Here is a 16322-nt window from a genome sequence, read left to right on the forward strand (position 1 = left end):
TGCAGATTGACGGTATTTGGTTACCTGAAAAGAGATTTCTGCCATTTAAACTCCAAGTAGAAGATCTTTGTTTTTGTGTTTGTCAAATATGTTTTTGAAATTTTTTTATTTTAATATTTTTTAGTATTTTTAAATTATTTTAATGTGCTGATATTGAAAAATAACTTTTTAAAAATAAAAAATAATATTATTTTAATATATTTTTAAATTAAAAAAACTTAAAAAAAGAAGAAGCAATTCACGCTAAAAGCCATAAATACACCAGTAAATTCTATAGGGAAAAGAAACGCAGGAGACCAGTCAATGTTTCTCCACATAATACCATCTCTTCGGCATTTTCTCTACTCGCTCGCTTTTTCCGTGAAAAGTTTCACTTGGTAGGCCAAAAAAATTAACCCAACTTTTCCATCCATGTCTCGGTTAACGTATTGTCGCTGACAATTTTTGTTGTCCCAATTGTCAAATAATATGCCATCGTTTCTTGGAGAGTAGAAGATTGTGATTAAAAAAAAAAATAGAGGAAATAAACTAAAATAAATAAATAACCACGGTATAAGCAAACCTTGGAAAGCAGTTGATGAGACACTTCAATTCTGATTTTCCATCACTCAAATGGAAGTGAAGAAAAAAGAGAGAGAGAGATTAGAATAAAATTTAGGGTTCTTCCTAGGCTTTAATTCGAGGTTCTTTTGATATAATATATATAGGATATAATTTAGTTATTTTATCTCACCTAAATTTTTTTTCTTAACCTTGTAATTTTCAAATTATAGTGGATAATTGCAATTTATACACTAAATGTAATTCTCTCAAAATAAATTTAAAATCACTATACTGAATCAAGAATGTGTGAATGATATACATCTAGGTATTTTTTTAGAGCTTAGTAACATATTGACATGTATGTATGTCATAAAAGCTTCTTTAAAAATAATTTTACAAAACAAAACTGTGTTAGCCTCTTTTGTAGGCATGTTCAAGGATTGAAATAATATTCTTCAAAATATTCTCTCATATACGTGATGACAATAAAGTTTTACGAATAATTTTTATTAAATTGCCTCTCAGAGATATAAAAATAATTTATAAAGTTTCATGAATAATTAAGTTGCCACTTTTCATTATCAGCAAGAGATATCAGAAGCATTAATGAGTGACTCAAAAAGAGTGGCATGGAGCAAAAACCAGGTATACGATTTAATTATTTGATGAATTGTAATGTGATTTTCTTGTTGTTATTCCTGTGTACGTGTTTTTTCTTTCTTCATAGTTGTTGATAGCTTTTAAGCTGTTTTTAGATCTTTGACAATGAAAATAGAAGTCAATTGTTTGTAGTTTTGCATACTCATAAATAGGACTTATAATGGAAAAAATAAACAAGAATATTGATGAGTTTTAAAATCTAAAATAATTTGAAACTTGATTTTTAATTCAAATAATTTGATTTATTTTATATAATTAAAGTATTTGGTGATTTTATACAAAAAGCTTAGAGAGTTGATAATTTGTAATAAGTGATACTTGATAAGTTAGGTGATTAGTAAGTATTAGACAAGTATTATTTATGTTATAATTATTTTTATTTTTATTATAATTAAAAAGTATAGATGCATCTATGCTCAACTTGAAGTTGGGATTGGGCGAATCTACACTCATCCCTAAGCGTGGCTAGAAACCCAAGTTAGGTTTGGACGCATCCACATCCGTATTCCAAGTTGGGTCTGGACGAGTCCATATCGAATCACACGAGTTAATATAATAATATGTTTTATAAAATATTATTTTTTTTTTACAATTCAAAGTATTCAGATAAAAAACAGTATTGTCTGTGTTATAAATATTATTATTTCTATTATAACTCAAAGTATCGATATAGAAAATATCATTATATGTTGTAATCATCTTGAAATTTTTAATATAATTTATTTATGCAATAAATATTATTATTTTTATTATAAATCTAAATATTCATATAAAAAATAGTATTATTTGTGCTATAAATATTATTATTTCTATTATAATTAATATTATTAATAAAATAATTAAAAAATTAAAAAAATTATTATTAATATTAAAAAATATTACTTTTATATTATAAATTTTTACAATAATTTTTATAAAAATAAAATGTAAAATTGCGGCGTAGCACGGACATCGAACCAGTGGCAATATCTAAAAGCAAAAGCCTCAAATGACCCGAGCCATTACACACTGTTAACCTAACTACCAAATGGATTCCCTCTCAACACCTGACAAAGAATCGTTAACTCTCTACTCATGGGACATATCTATAAGACCTCGGATTTTAGATACAACCTAAATATCGTGTATTATCCTAATTCCCTAGATTTCATGAGAGATATCAAATTCACTAAAAACCCCAAGATATTACATCTAGGCATCTGGTTTCGCCTAAGCCATACAATACATTCTCCTCGTTGGTCTCCAAAAATCCGAGCGTCATAAACGGCACCGTATCCGGGGACCCATGCAGGACTTCTCTTTTAATGGCTCGACAATATCCTTGCTCTCTTTTTCATCGAAACGGAAGTTACCTACCCTACCCCTGCGCTTGCGTTGGACTCAGGTACACACCGCCGCTTTTTTACCACCACGTCACTCTCCATCATAGGCATTTTCGTCACTTAAATGTACCAAGGCAAACGTTAAGCTTCTCAATGTGTTACGTGTCCGTTACCTTACACCCCACTACCTCTACGTGCGGCCCCCCTCCTCCCTCCTCCCTCAGCCTGAAAGCAGAAAGTCCAACATAACACAAGAGCGTTAACTCTTCACAACTCCCGATAACTAGGACCTGTTTGGCTACCCCGCCTTTTCCTTTATGCCCCCCCCCCTCTTTCTTTTTCTAAAGAAAAAAATATTAGGAAGTTCATTACCTTTGATAGGAGGGCCAAGAAAGTTTTAATTTTTATTTATGGAAAAATAAAAAAAAACCTTTTAATGTTACCCAAGATTTGAAATAATAATAATAATTACCTAGATTTCAAACCCTCTCTCATGATAACAAATAAATTATACTTATTTTTAAATCATAGTATGAATAATAAGTTTTATTTTCTAGAAAAATTAAGTTTTTATATAAAATCATGGTTCAACTCAGCTCGATTTTAGAGGTTAATCCAGGATTTTGAATTGGATCAGGTTTTAAATTAAATTAAGAAATATATTAACTCGGTGAAATTTATTTGACTGAATAAAAATCGATAAAATTTGATATTTTATAAATTCATTTTAAAAAATAATAAAATATAGCATTTCAACATAAATATTAACCCAAATTAATCCAATTACAAAGCAAACTACTCCCACCACGTTGAACACACTTTATTTGAAAGAAATCAAGGGAAGAAGAGAACCATTTTCACGAATAATCTTGGCAACATACCCCTACTCATTGATCTTTCTAAGAACTAATTCAAATGATGCACCAAACAAGTACTTTAGAAAAGTAAAAAATGAAAAAAAGAAGAAGTAATACTTCATATGTGAATACTATCATAGACCTTTTCTAATAACCAAGTAAAATAAAATAAGAAGGGCAATAATGGTGGCTTAGCTTTCTTATTTTTTTTTCTCTCCGGAGAATTCATGCTCTCACAACAACTAAAACCTCCCCCCTCCCCCATTGTAATTTAATATTAATTTAGTTTTTAACACAGGTTCCCAATTGTTATCTTGGCTTCGACTCTCTCCGTACTTGTATTTTATTCTTACAAAAAAACAACCGAAGAGTCTCTCTTCCCTTCCGTTTCTCTCCCCGACACCACCACTTTCTCTCGCCGGAATCCTCTCAATCTGCCACAAAACCGACTTCTTTCACCGTAGGAACCGCTCTTCGCTCTTTAATCTTCTTAGTCAACAGTGGCGATCACCGGCTTTGACTTGATTTTTTTGGTGGTTTTCGAGAGAATTATAGATCTGTAAAGAGCTGATTTTTTTGCTAGAGAGAGCGAGGGGTATTGATGTGAAGAGGAAGTAGATGGTATATGATGAACGGAGCTCCGGTGAGCGATCGGAGAGGGAGGTTGTGTTTTCGTAAATATCTTCACATGGAATGGCAGATCTTGTTAGCTACGGTAATGCCGAACGTGACATCGAGCAGGTACCATCCTCTCTCTCTACCCACGCGTGCGTTTAATTAGTGTCAAGGTTGGGATTTTTTTTTGAAAATTTTTGGGTTTAGTTTTTGTTGCTTTTTTTTTTTATCTATTTATTTAGGTGGGAAATGCCTTTGAATTTTGCGTGAATTTATTGTTATTATTATTTGTAATTTTCTTCTATTCGTGGAGAAATTAAATGGAAATTTGCTTCACCTTGACAAATTTTGAAAGAAAAAAGTGCTTAATTTGAGGGTTTTTTTTTTTTTTGGGTTTTTGAATTCAATTTAAAATTTGCATGGAATCAGGTTGGCCTATTTGAAAGGAGGAGAAATTAAAGGAAATTGTTTCTCTTGCTTTTAGTTATCCACTCTCCGAGTGAAAATAGGATACATCGTTCTTCTTTATCTTCTTTCTTTTTGGTTATGTCTGGAGTAGAGTCTTAACGGTCCATAAAATGCCTTATGTTTTCACTACCATTTTCATCCATTTTTCTTTTTGAAACTTTTAGTTGGCTGTGGCTATTTTTAGCAATTGAAGTGGGGGTTTAAAGGTGCATTTTAGAGGGAACAAGTGCTTATGCCTCTACTTAATACTAGAACACTATATTGTATGCCAAGAACAATATTGACCATTATTTTTGGACTTATGATGGGATCACTCAACAATAGCTTTCATCATATGTAATGACCCAAATTTGCCATACTTTCAATGCCAATACTTGCAGGTTGAATTTTTTTTTTTTGCAAACTTGTAAAGGATAAGATCAATTTATAAGATGGGGTGTGGGATAGTATCTCTTTCAAGCAGATCCAATAACGAGTTATGATTATAACAAGCAATAATGTGCCTCTGATAACTGTACGTTTTAGAAATCTTTGATGTCTTGATAATCTCAACAAGCATGCTGTGCCAAAACATGTTTAAAATAATGAACTAAATTCAAAGCTGGCACCTTTTTCTTTTTTTGATTGACTGAATAATATAATGTCCACATGCCAAAGGTATTATCCCAATGGTAGTAAATTATCTTTCTGCATCTTGCAGGCATTGATTGCTCTGAAGAAGGGTTCTCAACTTCTTAAATATGGTCGCAAGGGAAAGCCTAAGTTTTGTCCGTTTAGACTTTCTAATGTAAGTTTGATTCTTGTGCATTTGACCAAGGATACTCGCAGCTGTTACTGCACTCATTTTCAGTTTTAAATGTTTAGGGTAATGACTTTTTCATAAAACAAATGATCCTCTTCAGTGTGATTTGCAGTCGAACTGTTGTTTATAATGATTATTATAATCATCTGAGGATGTATAGATATGGTCATACAATGGCATGCATATGTAATAAACTATGAAAATTATATATAACATATCATTTATGGGATTTTTCGATGCACATCAAATTGCTCGTTATTGTTTTGCCCAAAACCTGTGTACCCTGTCCACTGGAGTTTGTTATCGGTCAGTAGATTATATACGTGGTGTTTCAGTGAGCATCTATATTGCCTTTAGTGAATAACTTAATGAACTGGTCAGTGTGTTTCGTGAAGAATTCCATGTCATCTTTAATACAAGTCATCTTATTTGCTCTACATGTGCTCATCTAGTGTGTTGTCTTCTACTGTTTGATTGTTTCTTTCTTAGGTAAATATGATGTAACCTGTGGCCTTGTCATTCAGCATGCAGATTGCCCGCTCTTCTCTTCTCTCTCCCATCCTTCCCTTTTTAACACTCTACTTTTCTTATGTTTAAAAATCACAGGATGAAACGACTTTGATCTGGATTTCAAGCAGTGGTGAAAGAAGTTTGAAGTTAGCCTCGGTCTCTAAAATTATTCCTGGACAAAGAACTGTGAGATTTGCCATCACTTTCATATCTGTTTTATGTTTTTAGCATAGCATAGTATATTTAATGATTCTGTTCTTGTATATACTATATAAACTCGTTCTATTTGTTTTCTCTTAATGTGCTACCAGGCTGTTTTTCAACGATATCTCCGTCCTGAAAAGGACTATTTATCATTTTCTCTTATATACAACAACGGGAAGCGGTCCCTCGATCTGGTATGGGATGAAGTTATGAAGTTGTGTTTTTCTTCTTTATCTGCTTAAATTGTGAATCTTATATGTCATGTTTTCAGATTTGCAAGGACAAAGTTGAGGCGGAGGTGTGGATTGCAGGCTTGAAGGCATTAATAATCTCTGGTCAAGGTGGGCGCTCCAAAATCGATGGATGGAGTGACGGGGGCCTCTATCTTGATGTAATTCTATACCTAATGAAACTTTAGTTAATTTTCACCTCGTACTTCCTCCTCTTCCTCTCTTCCTTCCCTGTACCCTATCTTGACTCTGGAGTTCTGTCTTGTTTTCTTTGTTCATTACATTAGTGATGCTATATTCTTGTTTCAGTGCAAAGTTCATTGTTGTTTCCTAATTATGCTGCTGTGTATTGTTTGTCATGAAAATTTCTGATTTCAGGATGGCAGAGATTTAACACCAAACAGTGCTAGTGACAGTTCTGTTAGTATTTCACGAGATATTAGCTCTCCAGAGGTTTCTGTCAGTTTCAACCCAAATACTTCTCCGAAGAATTTTCAGCTTGAGAGTTCTCCACATTCTGATCGGTCACATGTAGCATCAGAAAACACAAATATGCAAGTCAAAGGTTCTGGTTCAGATGCTTTTAGAGTTAGTGTTTCTAGTGCTCCCAGCACTTCCAGTCATGGCTCTGCACCAGATGACTGTGATGCCTTAGGTGATGTATACGTATGGGGTGAGATTATATGTGATAATGCTGTCAAGGTCGGGGCTGATAAGAATGCCACATATTTGAGCACTAGAGCCGATGTGCTTCTTCCCAGGCCCTTAGAATCTAATGTAGTTTTAGATGTACATCATATTGCCTGTGGATTCAGACATGCTGCAATGGTCACAAGGCAGGGTGAAGTTTTTACATGGGGTGAAGAATCTGGTGGAAGGCTTGGCCATGGCGTTGGGAAAGATGTTATTCAACCTCGCCTGGTTGAGTCTTTGGCAATGACTACTGTTGACTTTATAGCATGTGGAGAATTCCATACTTGTGCTGTTACAATGGCTGGGGAAATCTATACATGGGGAGATGGGATGCACTATGCGGGGCTTCTTGGTCATGGCACTGATATTAGTCACTGGATACCCAAGAGAATCTCTGGTCCTCTTGAGGGTCTTCAAGTTGCTTCTGTAACATGTGGTCCGTGGCATACAGCCTTGGTGACATCAACAGGGCAGCTTTTTACATTCGGTGATGGAACGTTTGGTGTCTTGGGACATGGAAACAGAGAAAATATTGCCTATCCTAGAGAAGTTGAATCACTCGCTGGGTTGAGGACTATTGCTGTTGCTTGTGGCGTGTGGCATACTGCTGCTGTGGTGGAGGTTATTGTCACACATTCAAGTTCCAGCGTGTCATCTGGAAAATTATTTACCTGGGGCGATGGAGACAAAAATCGTCTTGGACATGGAGACAAAGAACCTAAGCTTAAACCCACATGTGTGCCAGCATTAATTGATTACAATTTTCACAAAATTGCTTGTGGACATAGTTTAACTGTTGGCTTGACCACATCAGGACATGTATTCACAATGGGCAGTACTGTTTATGGTCAACTTGGAAATCCTTATGCTGATGGAAAGGCACCCTGCTTGGTAGAAGATAAGCTTTCTGGAGAATCTGTTGAAGAAATTGCTTGTGGTGCATATCATGTAGCGGTTTTGACATCCAGAAATGAGGTTTATACCTGGGGAAAGGGTGCCAATGGCAGGTTGGGTCATGGAGATGTTGAAGATCGAAAAACACCTACTCTAGTTGAAGCTTTGAAGGATAAACATGTAAAATATATTGCATGCGGTGCAAACTATTCTGCAGCTATATGCCTCCATAAATGGGTATCTGGTTCTGAGCAATCTCAATGTTCATCCTGCAGACAGGCTTTTGGGTTCACACGTAAAAGGCATAACTGCTATAACTGTGGACTTGTTCACTGCCATTCATGCAGTTCCAGAAAAGCAACAAGAGCAGCCTTAGCTCCTAATCCCAGCAAACCATATCGTGTCTGTGATTCCTGTTTTACCAAACTAAATAAGGTGTCGGATGCTAGTAACACCAACAGAAGAAATGCTGGACCTCGCCTTTCAGGTGAAAACAAGGACAGGCTGGACAAGGCTGATTTAAGGTTGTCGAAATTAACAACGCCTTCAAATTTGGATTTGATTAAGCAATTAGATAGCAAAGCAGCCAAACAAGGAAAGAAAGCTGATACGTTTTCTCTTGTTCGGTCTTCTCAAGCACCTTCTTTGTTGCAGCTGAAAGATGTTGTTTTGTCTACCACTATTGATCTGCGACCAAAGGTTCCCAAACCTGTTCTTACACCATCTGGAGTAAGTTCCAGATCCGTGTCGCCCTTCTCAAGGAGACCTAGCCCCCCACGTTCTGCAACGCCTGTCCCAACAACTTCAGGACTTTCCTTTTCCAAAAGTATAGCTGATAGTTTGAAGAAAACAAATGAACTTTTGAATCAAGAAGTGCTTAAGCTGCGTACACAGGTATGCTGGCTGAGTTTTCCGCAAAAATTAATCACATGTTTCTGAATGAATTAAGTCAGGTTTTTATGTTTTGGGCCGGGTTTGATCATTGATGCGTATTGATCTTGTTTAGGTTGAGAGCCTAAGACAGAGATGTGAATTCCAAGAATCAGAGCTCCAGAAATCTGCTAAGAAGGTACAAGAAGCTATGGCAGTAGCCGCCGAAGAATCAGCTAAGTCCAAAGCTGCAAAAGATGTTATAAAGTCACTTACTGCACAGGTAAGTCTGCTTTTGCCCACTGATCATTGGTTCCATGTTAATGAATTTTGGAAATTTTTGTTTGATCTCTGTACCATGATTATGATGTATGTCACGATATGCATCCACCCCATCAAATCTATATGAATTTGATAGAATAGATTTCTGAAGGAATGAAACACTGGTTGCGATTAATTTAGGTAGCTAACATTCCCATTATAGCCATTGGAGCATATCCTTGTCTTTTATATTGTTGTTAGAAATTTTCCTCTCGTTTTCTTGACTTACTCTTGTTTTGTACTAATGATTTCTACACTTATCAATTCCAGCTCAAGGATATGGCTGAGAGGCTGCCGCCTGGGGTCTATGACACTGAGAGCCTGAGACCAGCTTACGTACCAAATGGTTTGGAGACAAATGGCGTTCATTTTCCTGATGCAAATGGAGAATGGCATTCAAGATCTGATTCTATCAGTGGAACTTCCTTGGCTTCCCCGACAAGGATTGACTCAATTTCAATAAATGGAACTCTAGGTATCACTCAGTCAGTCCGGGATTCACCTGGAGCCAATGGGAGGGATGACCATCCAGATGTGAGACTGTCCAATGGTGGAGGGGATCAGCCAAGTTGTAATACTGTGTCAGAGGCTGTTGCCAGGAAGGAACCTCGGTCTCCTCAAGATGGCGAGAATGGTATGAAATCGAGGGATTCATCATTGGTTGCTAATGGTAATCACGTTGAGGCTGAGTGGATTGAACAGTATGAGCCTGGAGTGTATATCACTCTTGTTTCCCTGCGTGATGGAACTAGAGATCTCAAACGGGTGCGCTTCAGGTACTTCTTTATTTCATTTTTATTTTAGATATTAATGACTCACTCATTTTGTATGGCATAGAGCTAGAAAAAATCTAAACAATTGGTTAACATGACGTTGCTGATAGGCTTTTTTTATAAATTCAAGATTGCATTTTTATAAACAGTCATAGATCATTCTGAACATGAGCTTTGATAGTATTACATCAACGTTTCACCTTGCAAAAGTTTGAAATCATCTTAATCAGAGCTGATTTGATCTCTTAATCGTTTCATTTATGTCTGTTACTATTAATTTATCTGCAGTCGGAGAAGATTTGGGGAGCACCAAGCAGAAACTTGGTGGTCGGAGAATCGTGAAAAAGTGTATGAGAAGTACAATGTTAGAGGTTCAGACAAATCATCAGTTAGTGGCCAGGCAGCTCGCAGATCAGAGGGAGGCATGTCCTCTGCTTCTCTACCTTAGCAACAGAATGCTGGAGGGGGGAGGCTGTTAGCATATCTTGCACCTTCGAAAACAAACGGTTTTAAGGTTAAGCAAAGATGAAGGAAAGCCAATTGCCCTCTCTCTGTCCTCTTTTCTTTTGATTGATGTTCTCCTCCTCTCATCCCCTTAATTTATTTCTTCCATTTAATTCTGCTGGGGTATCTAACCCTTTTATATCTATTGTATTGTAGTGTATATAAAAAAGCATCAATTGCGACAATCCAGGCAAGAAAGTTTTTGTTCCTGGCTCTCCAGCCATCCATACTGAGTTTTTGGGTCCCTTTTATATCAATCCTCTTTGTTATGGGTAGGTTTATTTCCCGGATTTTCCCCGAATACCTTGACCTGCATTTCATTGTTTTAGACAAGTTTAAATCAGATCATAGACAACACAGCAAATGCCAGTCAGCTGTGGCTGCGCCGTAGAAGGGTTTTGAATTGTGTGGTTGTCCGGTGTTTTTAAACCCGTCCGGTGGCAGATTTCACTCAAAACTTGAGTTACGGGTTTTGACCGGGTTATCGGTGAATTTACCAGCTCAACTAGGTTTTTAAGTACTTTTATTTTTTCATAAACCTAGTTCGGTTTCAATTTTGGGTTTCAGGTTAACCTGTCAGGTTAGATTGGGTTTTAAAATTACGATTTGGCCATGAAATACTGAGCATTTGGTAGTTAAAATAATCAATGAAGTAATATTACTTCCTTTCCTGTATCACCCTGGATGTAGCAGCCATTTTATACTTTCAATTTCTGGATCTGTTGTCTCGACTACATCTCGCATCCTAGCCTGATCTCACATGGTTGTAATAATATCGTCTCAGATCGAAGTTCGTAGAATCGTCGGGTACTGCGGAAAACCTTTTGAATAGTTAGGGATTTTTTTTTTTTTGAAAATAACGTAAATTGTTAAAAATTGTGAGAATAATATAGATTAAAAAAATATTTAAAAAATAATATAGCGTGAGCATAATTTCCTATATTAATGGTGTAGAATCGCTAATGGGAATTGGTTGAAGTGTTTGTGTGGTGATGTTTTCTTTAAAAAAAAAAAAAAATTAATTTCATCAAAAGTTAATTTAAAATTTTATAAAAAAAATAATGATTAAAAGATAAGATTTAATATGGATAAGGAGATAAGAAGGTAAAGTAATGTGGTCCTAAAGAGAAATAAAGTAAGAAAAAATAAAATTATTGGTAATAAATAAAAAAAAGAATAGCATTTGTATTTAAACTATTATATTTTACAAATACTTTTAGTATTTCCAAAACGTATGATTTCTCTCGAAACTTTTTTTTAAACTGTGAGAAGAATTATAAAACACCTATAAAGTTACGTGTGGGTTCCAGCACTGAACGAGTATCATAAATGCTCAGAGCAGACCTTTGTACATCCTATGTTGTCGCTTCCGTCATCACTGTAACAAGGTTACTTCCTTCAAAGTCTTTACTTGTAGCTTCATGTCTACCTAGCAGCCGTAACACTAGCAGCCGGCCTTGAGATAAAGCTAAAAGTTTATGCAGTGAAATATGCATGGTGGAGGTTGAGATACTGGTCGTTTAATCACCACCATATCTTACAAATATAAACCATGGAGTTATGGTATAACTTATACTTAAATAATATATTTTTTTATTTTTAAAAATTTATTTTAATATTAACTAAAAATACTAAAATATATTAATTTTTTAAAAAATAAAATTTTATAAAAAACAACAACAAATACCACCACCAGCACCCAATCGAGTACTAAATGTTATATCAGATCAATCAAAAGGAAAGGAACAGGGTACCACCATTGTCCCTCCTTTGCATAGCTCATGAGTGTGTAAGGTCACTTTGATCAACTGTTTATTTCTTGCACGCATTCACAGTTCAGGTCAGCAAAAAGCTAAGATTAATCATGAGAATCCGCCGAGCCCATTAATTAGACAGTACGAGTAGAATAACAGCAGCATCGACTTTGTAAAAAGGGTTGGATCATGTATTTCGGAAGAACAATTACATGTCACGAATGATGAAGTAACAAAATAATGAAATTCAACAACGTCTAAAATCCAAGAATGCCTCAGCAATTCTAGACTTGGCAAGATTCGAAGCTATATAGGCAGGCAGGCAGGACGAAAAGAATACTGCAAGTTTGTTACAAATATTTATAGCATGTGTTTACAAAAAAAATATTTTCCTTCCAGTTTTGTCTCTGTCATTCTATTCCAACCAGGAACGAGATAAGCAAATGCTAAAACTATCTTAGAATATCCTTCAAGAGAAGGAAAGTCCATACTAGACGATGTTTCTCTGTAAGCTCGAGTAACTAATCTTTGCTTCCTCATGATCATGAGATCTTTAACAAAAATAAAAAGTTCTCTCATGAGATGGAGCAAAAAAAAGAGAAATGCCAAGAAGTTGAACAAATAACCTAATAGCCAGTCCCCATCTAGTGATATACATACCCTGCTTCTACGAGTGGTGAAATAATTGAAAGACACAAGTAATCACTCGAGTCGTGGACTCTTATTCATGGCAATGGATCGGAACTTCGTAAACCGATGTCATTGTGCTTCTTCGAAGGACCAGATGGGGGGATCGGCATTCCCTTTGGGAAGAACCCCGAGAAAGTACCCGGTGAAGAATTCTGAGAATTCGGTTCAATCATCTTGAAAATCTTAGTCTGCCTCGAGCCATAAGTATGACTAACAAATGGTGCGAGCAAGAGTAACCATAGAACTAGAACCAGATGACTCCTACCCATATAAGCAACCCAAAAACAAACGATGACTGTGTAAGGAGGGAGGAGGAGAGAGAGAGAGAGAGAGAGAGTCCGACAGGAGAGGGAGGGTGTAGTAAGCCAGAAGGTTTACAAAGGAAATGACTGATAGCTACAAAAACTCATGCATAGGATATGTATATACAGACACACACACACACCAGTAATAAATAGTGAGTTCGGTATGATGGTGGTATTGGAGGTGGCTTGTTTGCAAAGGAAATGCATGGATGAAGTGCTAAACAAAATTCGAACAAGGAGGAAATGTGGAAACATGGGGAAGTAAATGCTGGGCCGGCATGTGCCTTTACATTGACCTATTGTGGGTTGTGTTCTGTTTATCGTGTTTGGAAATTAATAACATGCGATGACTAATTAACGTACAAGACCAAGTAAAATTAATTAATTGCCCTAAGAAATAGTCTGCGCATTTAAATTTGTACCGAGAGACCCGTGGATTGAACGGGTCTCTAGGAAGAGTGTCTTGAGTGAACATGTACTCATGAGACATCAAGGCCAAAAGTATATTTACAAAATGGAAGAAAAAGGATAAAAGATTTGGAGAAAAAGAGGGAGCTGTGTAGCATGGTTAGGTGTCTACATGGGTCCATACCATACTTAATGGCCGGCTACAGGCTTGAACTGTTGTGTCAGGTTCCTCAGGGAAATTTGTCCCTTTGCTAATCCGCTTAGGACCCTTTAAAGACCTTTCGAGTACATGGTGTCATCTCCCCTTTCCCCTAATTTAAAGGAGTGTCTCCCAATCCGCACTGTCGGAGGTGTGAGCAAGACGAGATCTTTAGCTCTCTTTCATTGATTTCCACTTTTTTTTTTTACTAACTTTATTGGATTGTTCTTAATTTTATCTCAATTGCTGTAACAGGGAGGGTACGGATGCTCAATAAATAGGGTTAATAAATGGGTGCGCTAAAAAGAGAGAGGCTGAGTCGAAGAGGCCGATTTTAAGATCGAGGGACAGAAGTGACTAGCATTCTTGTGGAGCTTGTGGGTTTTCTCTGGATTGAAAGTTCAAGTGACTAGTCTCTGCATGTGGAGTCATTTCTGAACACTAGATAAGGTTGGGGTTTTTCTTCGATGAATTAAAGTTATCACATCCTAGATCAGATTCATTTTTTTTTTATTAAAAAAATGATATTATTCCTCCATTGATAAAATATTTCAGAGGAAGGAGTAGGCCAGGTAGGCGAACATCCCTTCTCTTATTTCTTCTCTCGTGCAATTTTGGCTAGAAGTTTAGACTCAAATCTCGAATTTCTTCTGAGATATGAGAAAAACAGACCTTTTCCTCTTGAATTAAGTAAACAAAAACAATTTATTTACCCTTTTATAACATGAAAGTGAAGCCACCAATAGTTTTGAAGTTATTATAATAATAATATGCGAATAGAATCGAGGCTTTTCGAAGTTGATATGTGCTTTTATCGATTTCACAGTTGTCCGTCCAAGTTATCCTCCTCAAATTTCGCGATGATGCGAAACATTGTCGTCATGTCTATATCCATAGACTCGCAGTCTAGCAATAATATGTGCGTAGCTCAAGGCAAAACGTGTCATCTAAAACTCCATTTAGGGTTGAAGAGCCTGTTTTTTCAGTGCCAATTCAACACCTGCTGCTCGATGATTAACAAGTCACAAGATTAGAATCACAACTTTTGTGGACATTTTACTTTGCCAATTCCTTTTTATAAAAGACATAACTTTGCTAATTTCTTCACGTCGTTTCTTCATTGACTTGTAATGTTGAGCTCAGGAAATGGATGGGCCGTTGCGCATTGCCATGTCATATCCATTTCGGCTGCGTTGCCGTGTGTGGCCTGGGCAAGCCTAAAGGGAAGGTGGAGTCCAGGAGGGAGATATGACCTTAAAGCATATTTGGGCCTAAGCGTAAGGAAGTTTTAGATTTTTAGGAGGTTGAGACTTGAGAGCTTGGAATTGGACTTTGGAGAGGATGCATATGGTCTAGAATAGCTGTTTTTTAGTCATTAATAATTTTAACCACAGTTTAAATTAAATGTATATTTTAATAAACACACCATAACTAAAAGTAATTTCATTAAACTAATTTTTATAAATCACAACAGTAAAAACCACCACAATTTCAAACATGCCAAACTAGCTAAAACAAATTAAGTGGAATGATTAAAACAAATGGATTCCGTTACAGGATTTGATTTCCATCTAAAGACAACATTACAGATTAAAAAGAAGTATGATGTAATGGCTTGTTTATAGTCTTTAATTGTATTTTTTCACACGAGACTATATTGTCTATTTTTTTTTTAAAAAAAATATGGAATAACCTAAACATTGATGCAAGAGCTTTCTTTATAATATTTATGATATTAGAATTATTTAATTAATCTAGAGAAATGTGATTAGTATCTGACTTTTTAAAGTATTTTCTTTGTAAGATAAATGATTTTTCTTGTGGATCAAGACCATGAATCATTTTTCTACATGAATTTATTGTGGATTTGAGATTGGATCATCGGAGAAAATCACATGTAAAGAAAACAAGTTAGGTGATCGGTCAACAGTAAGGAAAGCACGCGAGTGAATGCGTTTTCTTGTCTAACGGAAGGCATTATATTGAAAGTTTCAAACACCCCTCTTTTCTGCATTAAATTTCTTCTTTTGAGTTGAATCCTCTGCGTTCAAAATCTTCACGTACAAGAAACTCACCTACTCATAATACTAATAATTAATACAACCATCTAGTGATGTAAGTAATAAAAACTTGAGATCGAGAGGTTTGTTTTTTCTGTGGTTTCAGGTTCGAGTTTTAGATTGTTCATATGATTTTCACTAAAAGCTTACATGGTCGTTAACTTCAGAGCTCGTGGAATTAATCGAGGTACACGCAAGCTAGTCCGGATACTTACGTTAAACTAAAAAAAAATAATTAATACATATTTGTACCTAAAAAAATATAATAATAAATTAAAACCCAACGCTAAGGGAACACCAAATTGGACTCCACACTGGACTAATGGAAGGTTCAAAAAGTCTACGTGGCCCTGCCCTACTCCTAATCGTGAAATAAGAAATCTTGAGTAGTCGTACATACGTAACACAATTTGACTTTCGTTTATTTCGTGACAGACGCTCTCATGGACCAGAAAAATGTTCATGTATCTCTCACCGTGTTTTCTTCTGGTGGGTGGGATTATTTCTCTTGAAAGAAGAGATTCATCTTTGTATTTTTATTTATTTTAAATAAGTGAACCGATTCACACTTCAATATCTTTAAGATGATTTATTTTTTTAATAGAAAAACTAAGTGAAACTTGACCTAGTTATTCTATCC

At 35.7% G+C, this 16322-nt stretch overlaps 1 protein-coding gene across 2 annotated transcripts; it reads left to right on the plus strand.

Moving 5' to 3' along the window:
* Positions 1-3459: 3459 nt before the first annotated feature.
* LOC118031092 (PH, RCC1 and FYVE domains-containing protein 1) lies at positions 3460-10547 on the plus strand. Of its 2 annotated transcripts, none has more exons than XM_035035497.2 (9): positions 3460-4123; positions 5166-5252; positions 5874-5963; positions 6089-6175; positions 6253-6372; positions 6590-8692; positions 8805-8951; positions 9260-9754; positions 10051-10547. In XM_035035497.2, exons 1-9 carry the CDS (start codon positions 4076-4078, stop codon positions 10102-10104), a joined length of 3231 nt encoding a protein of 1076 aa, XP_034891388.1. In that variant the 5' UTR covers positions 3460-4075; the 3' UTR covers positions 10105-10547. The 2 variants fall into 2 exon arrangements, with proteins under 2 accessions (XP_034891388.1, XP_034891308.1); XM_035035417.2 differs by having other exon boundaries at positions 3471-4123; positions 9260-9765.
* The last annotated feature ends 5775 nt before the right edge of the window (positions 10548-16322 follow it).

This window comes from Populus alba, chromosome 14, assembly GCF_005239225.2.
Source record: "Populus alba chromosome 14, ASM523922v2, whole genome shotgun sequence".
In the NCBI taxonomy this organism is placed as follows: Eukaryota; Viridiplantae; Streptophyta; class Magnoliopsida; order Malpighiales; family Salicaceae; genus Populus; species Populus alba.

Coding starts and splice junctions, on each gene's coding strand:
- LOC118031092 (XM_035035417.2), top strand. CDS start 4,076: ATGGCAGATCTTGTTAGCTACGGTAATGCCGAACGTGACATCGAGCAG. Junction 4,124..5,165: donor CCGAACGTGACATCGAGCAG/GTACCATCCTCT, acceptor TGCATCTTGCAG/GCATTGATTGCTCTGAAGAA. Junction 9,766..10,050: donor CTCAAACGGGTGCGCTTCAG/GTACTTCTTTAT, acceptor ATTTATCTGCAG/TCGGAGAAGATTTGGGGAGC.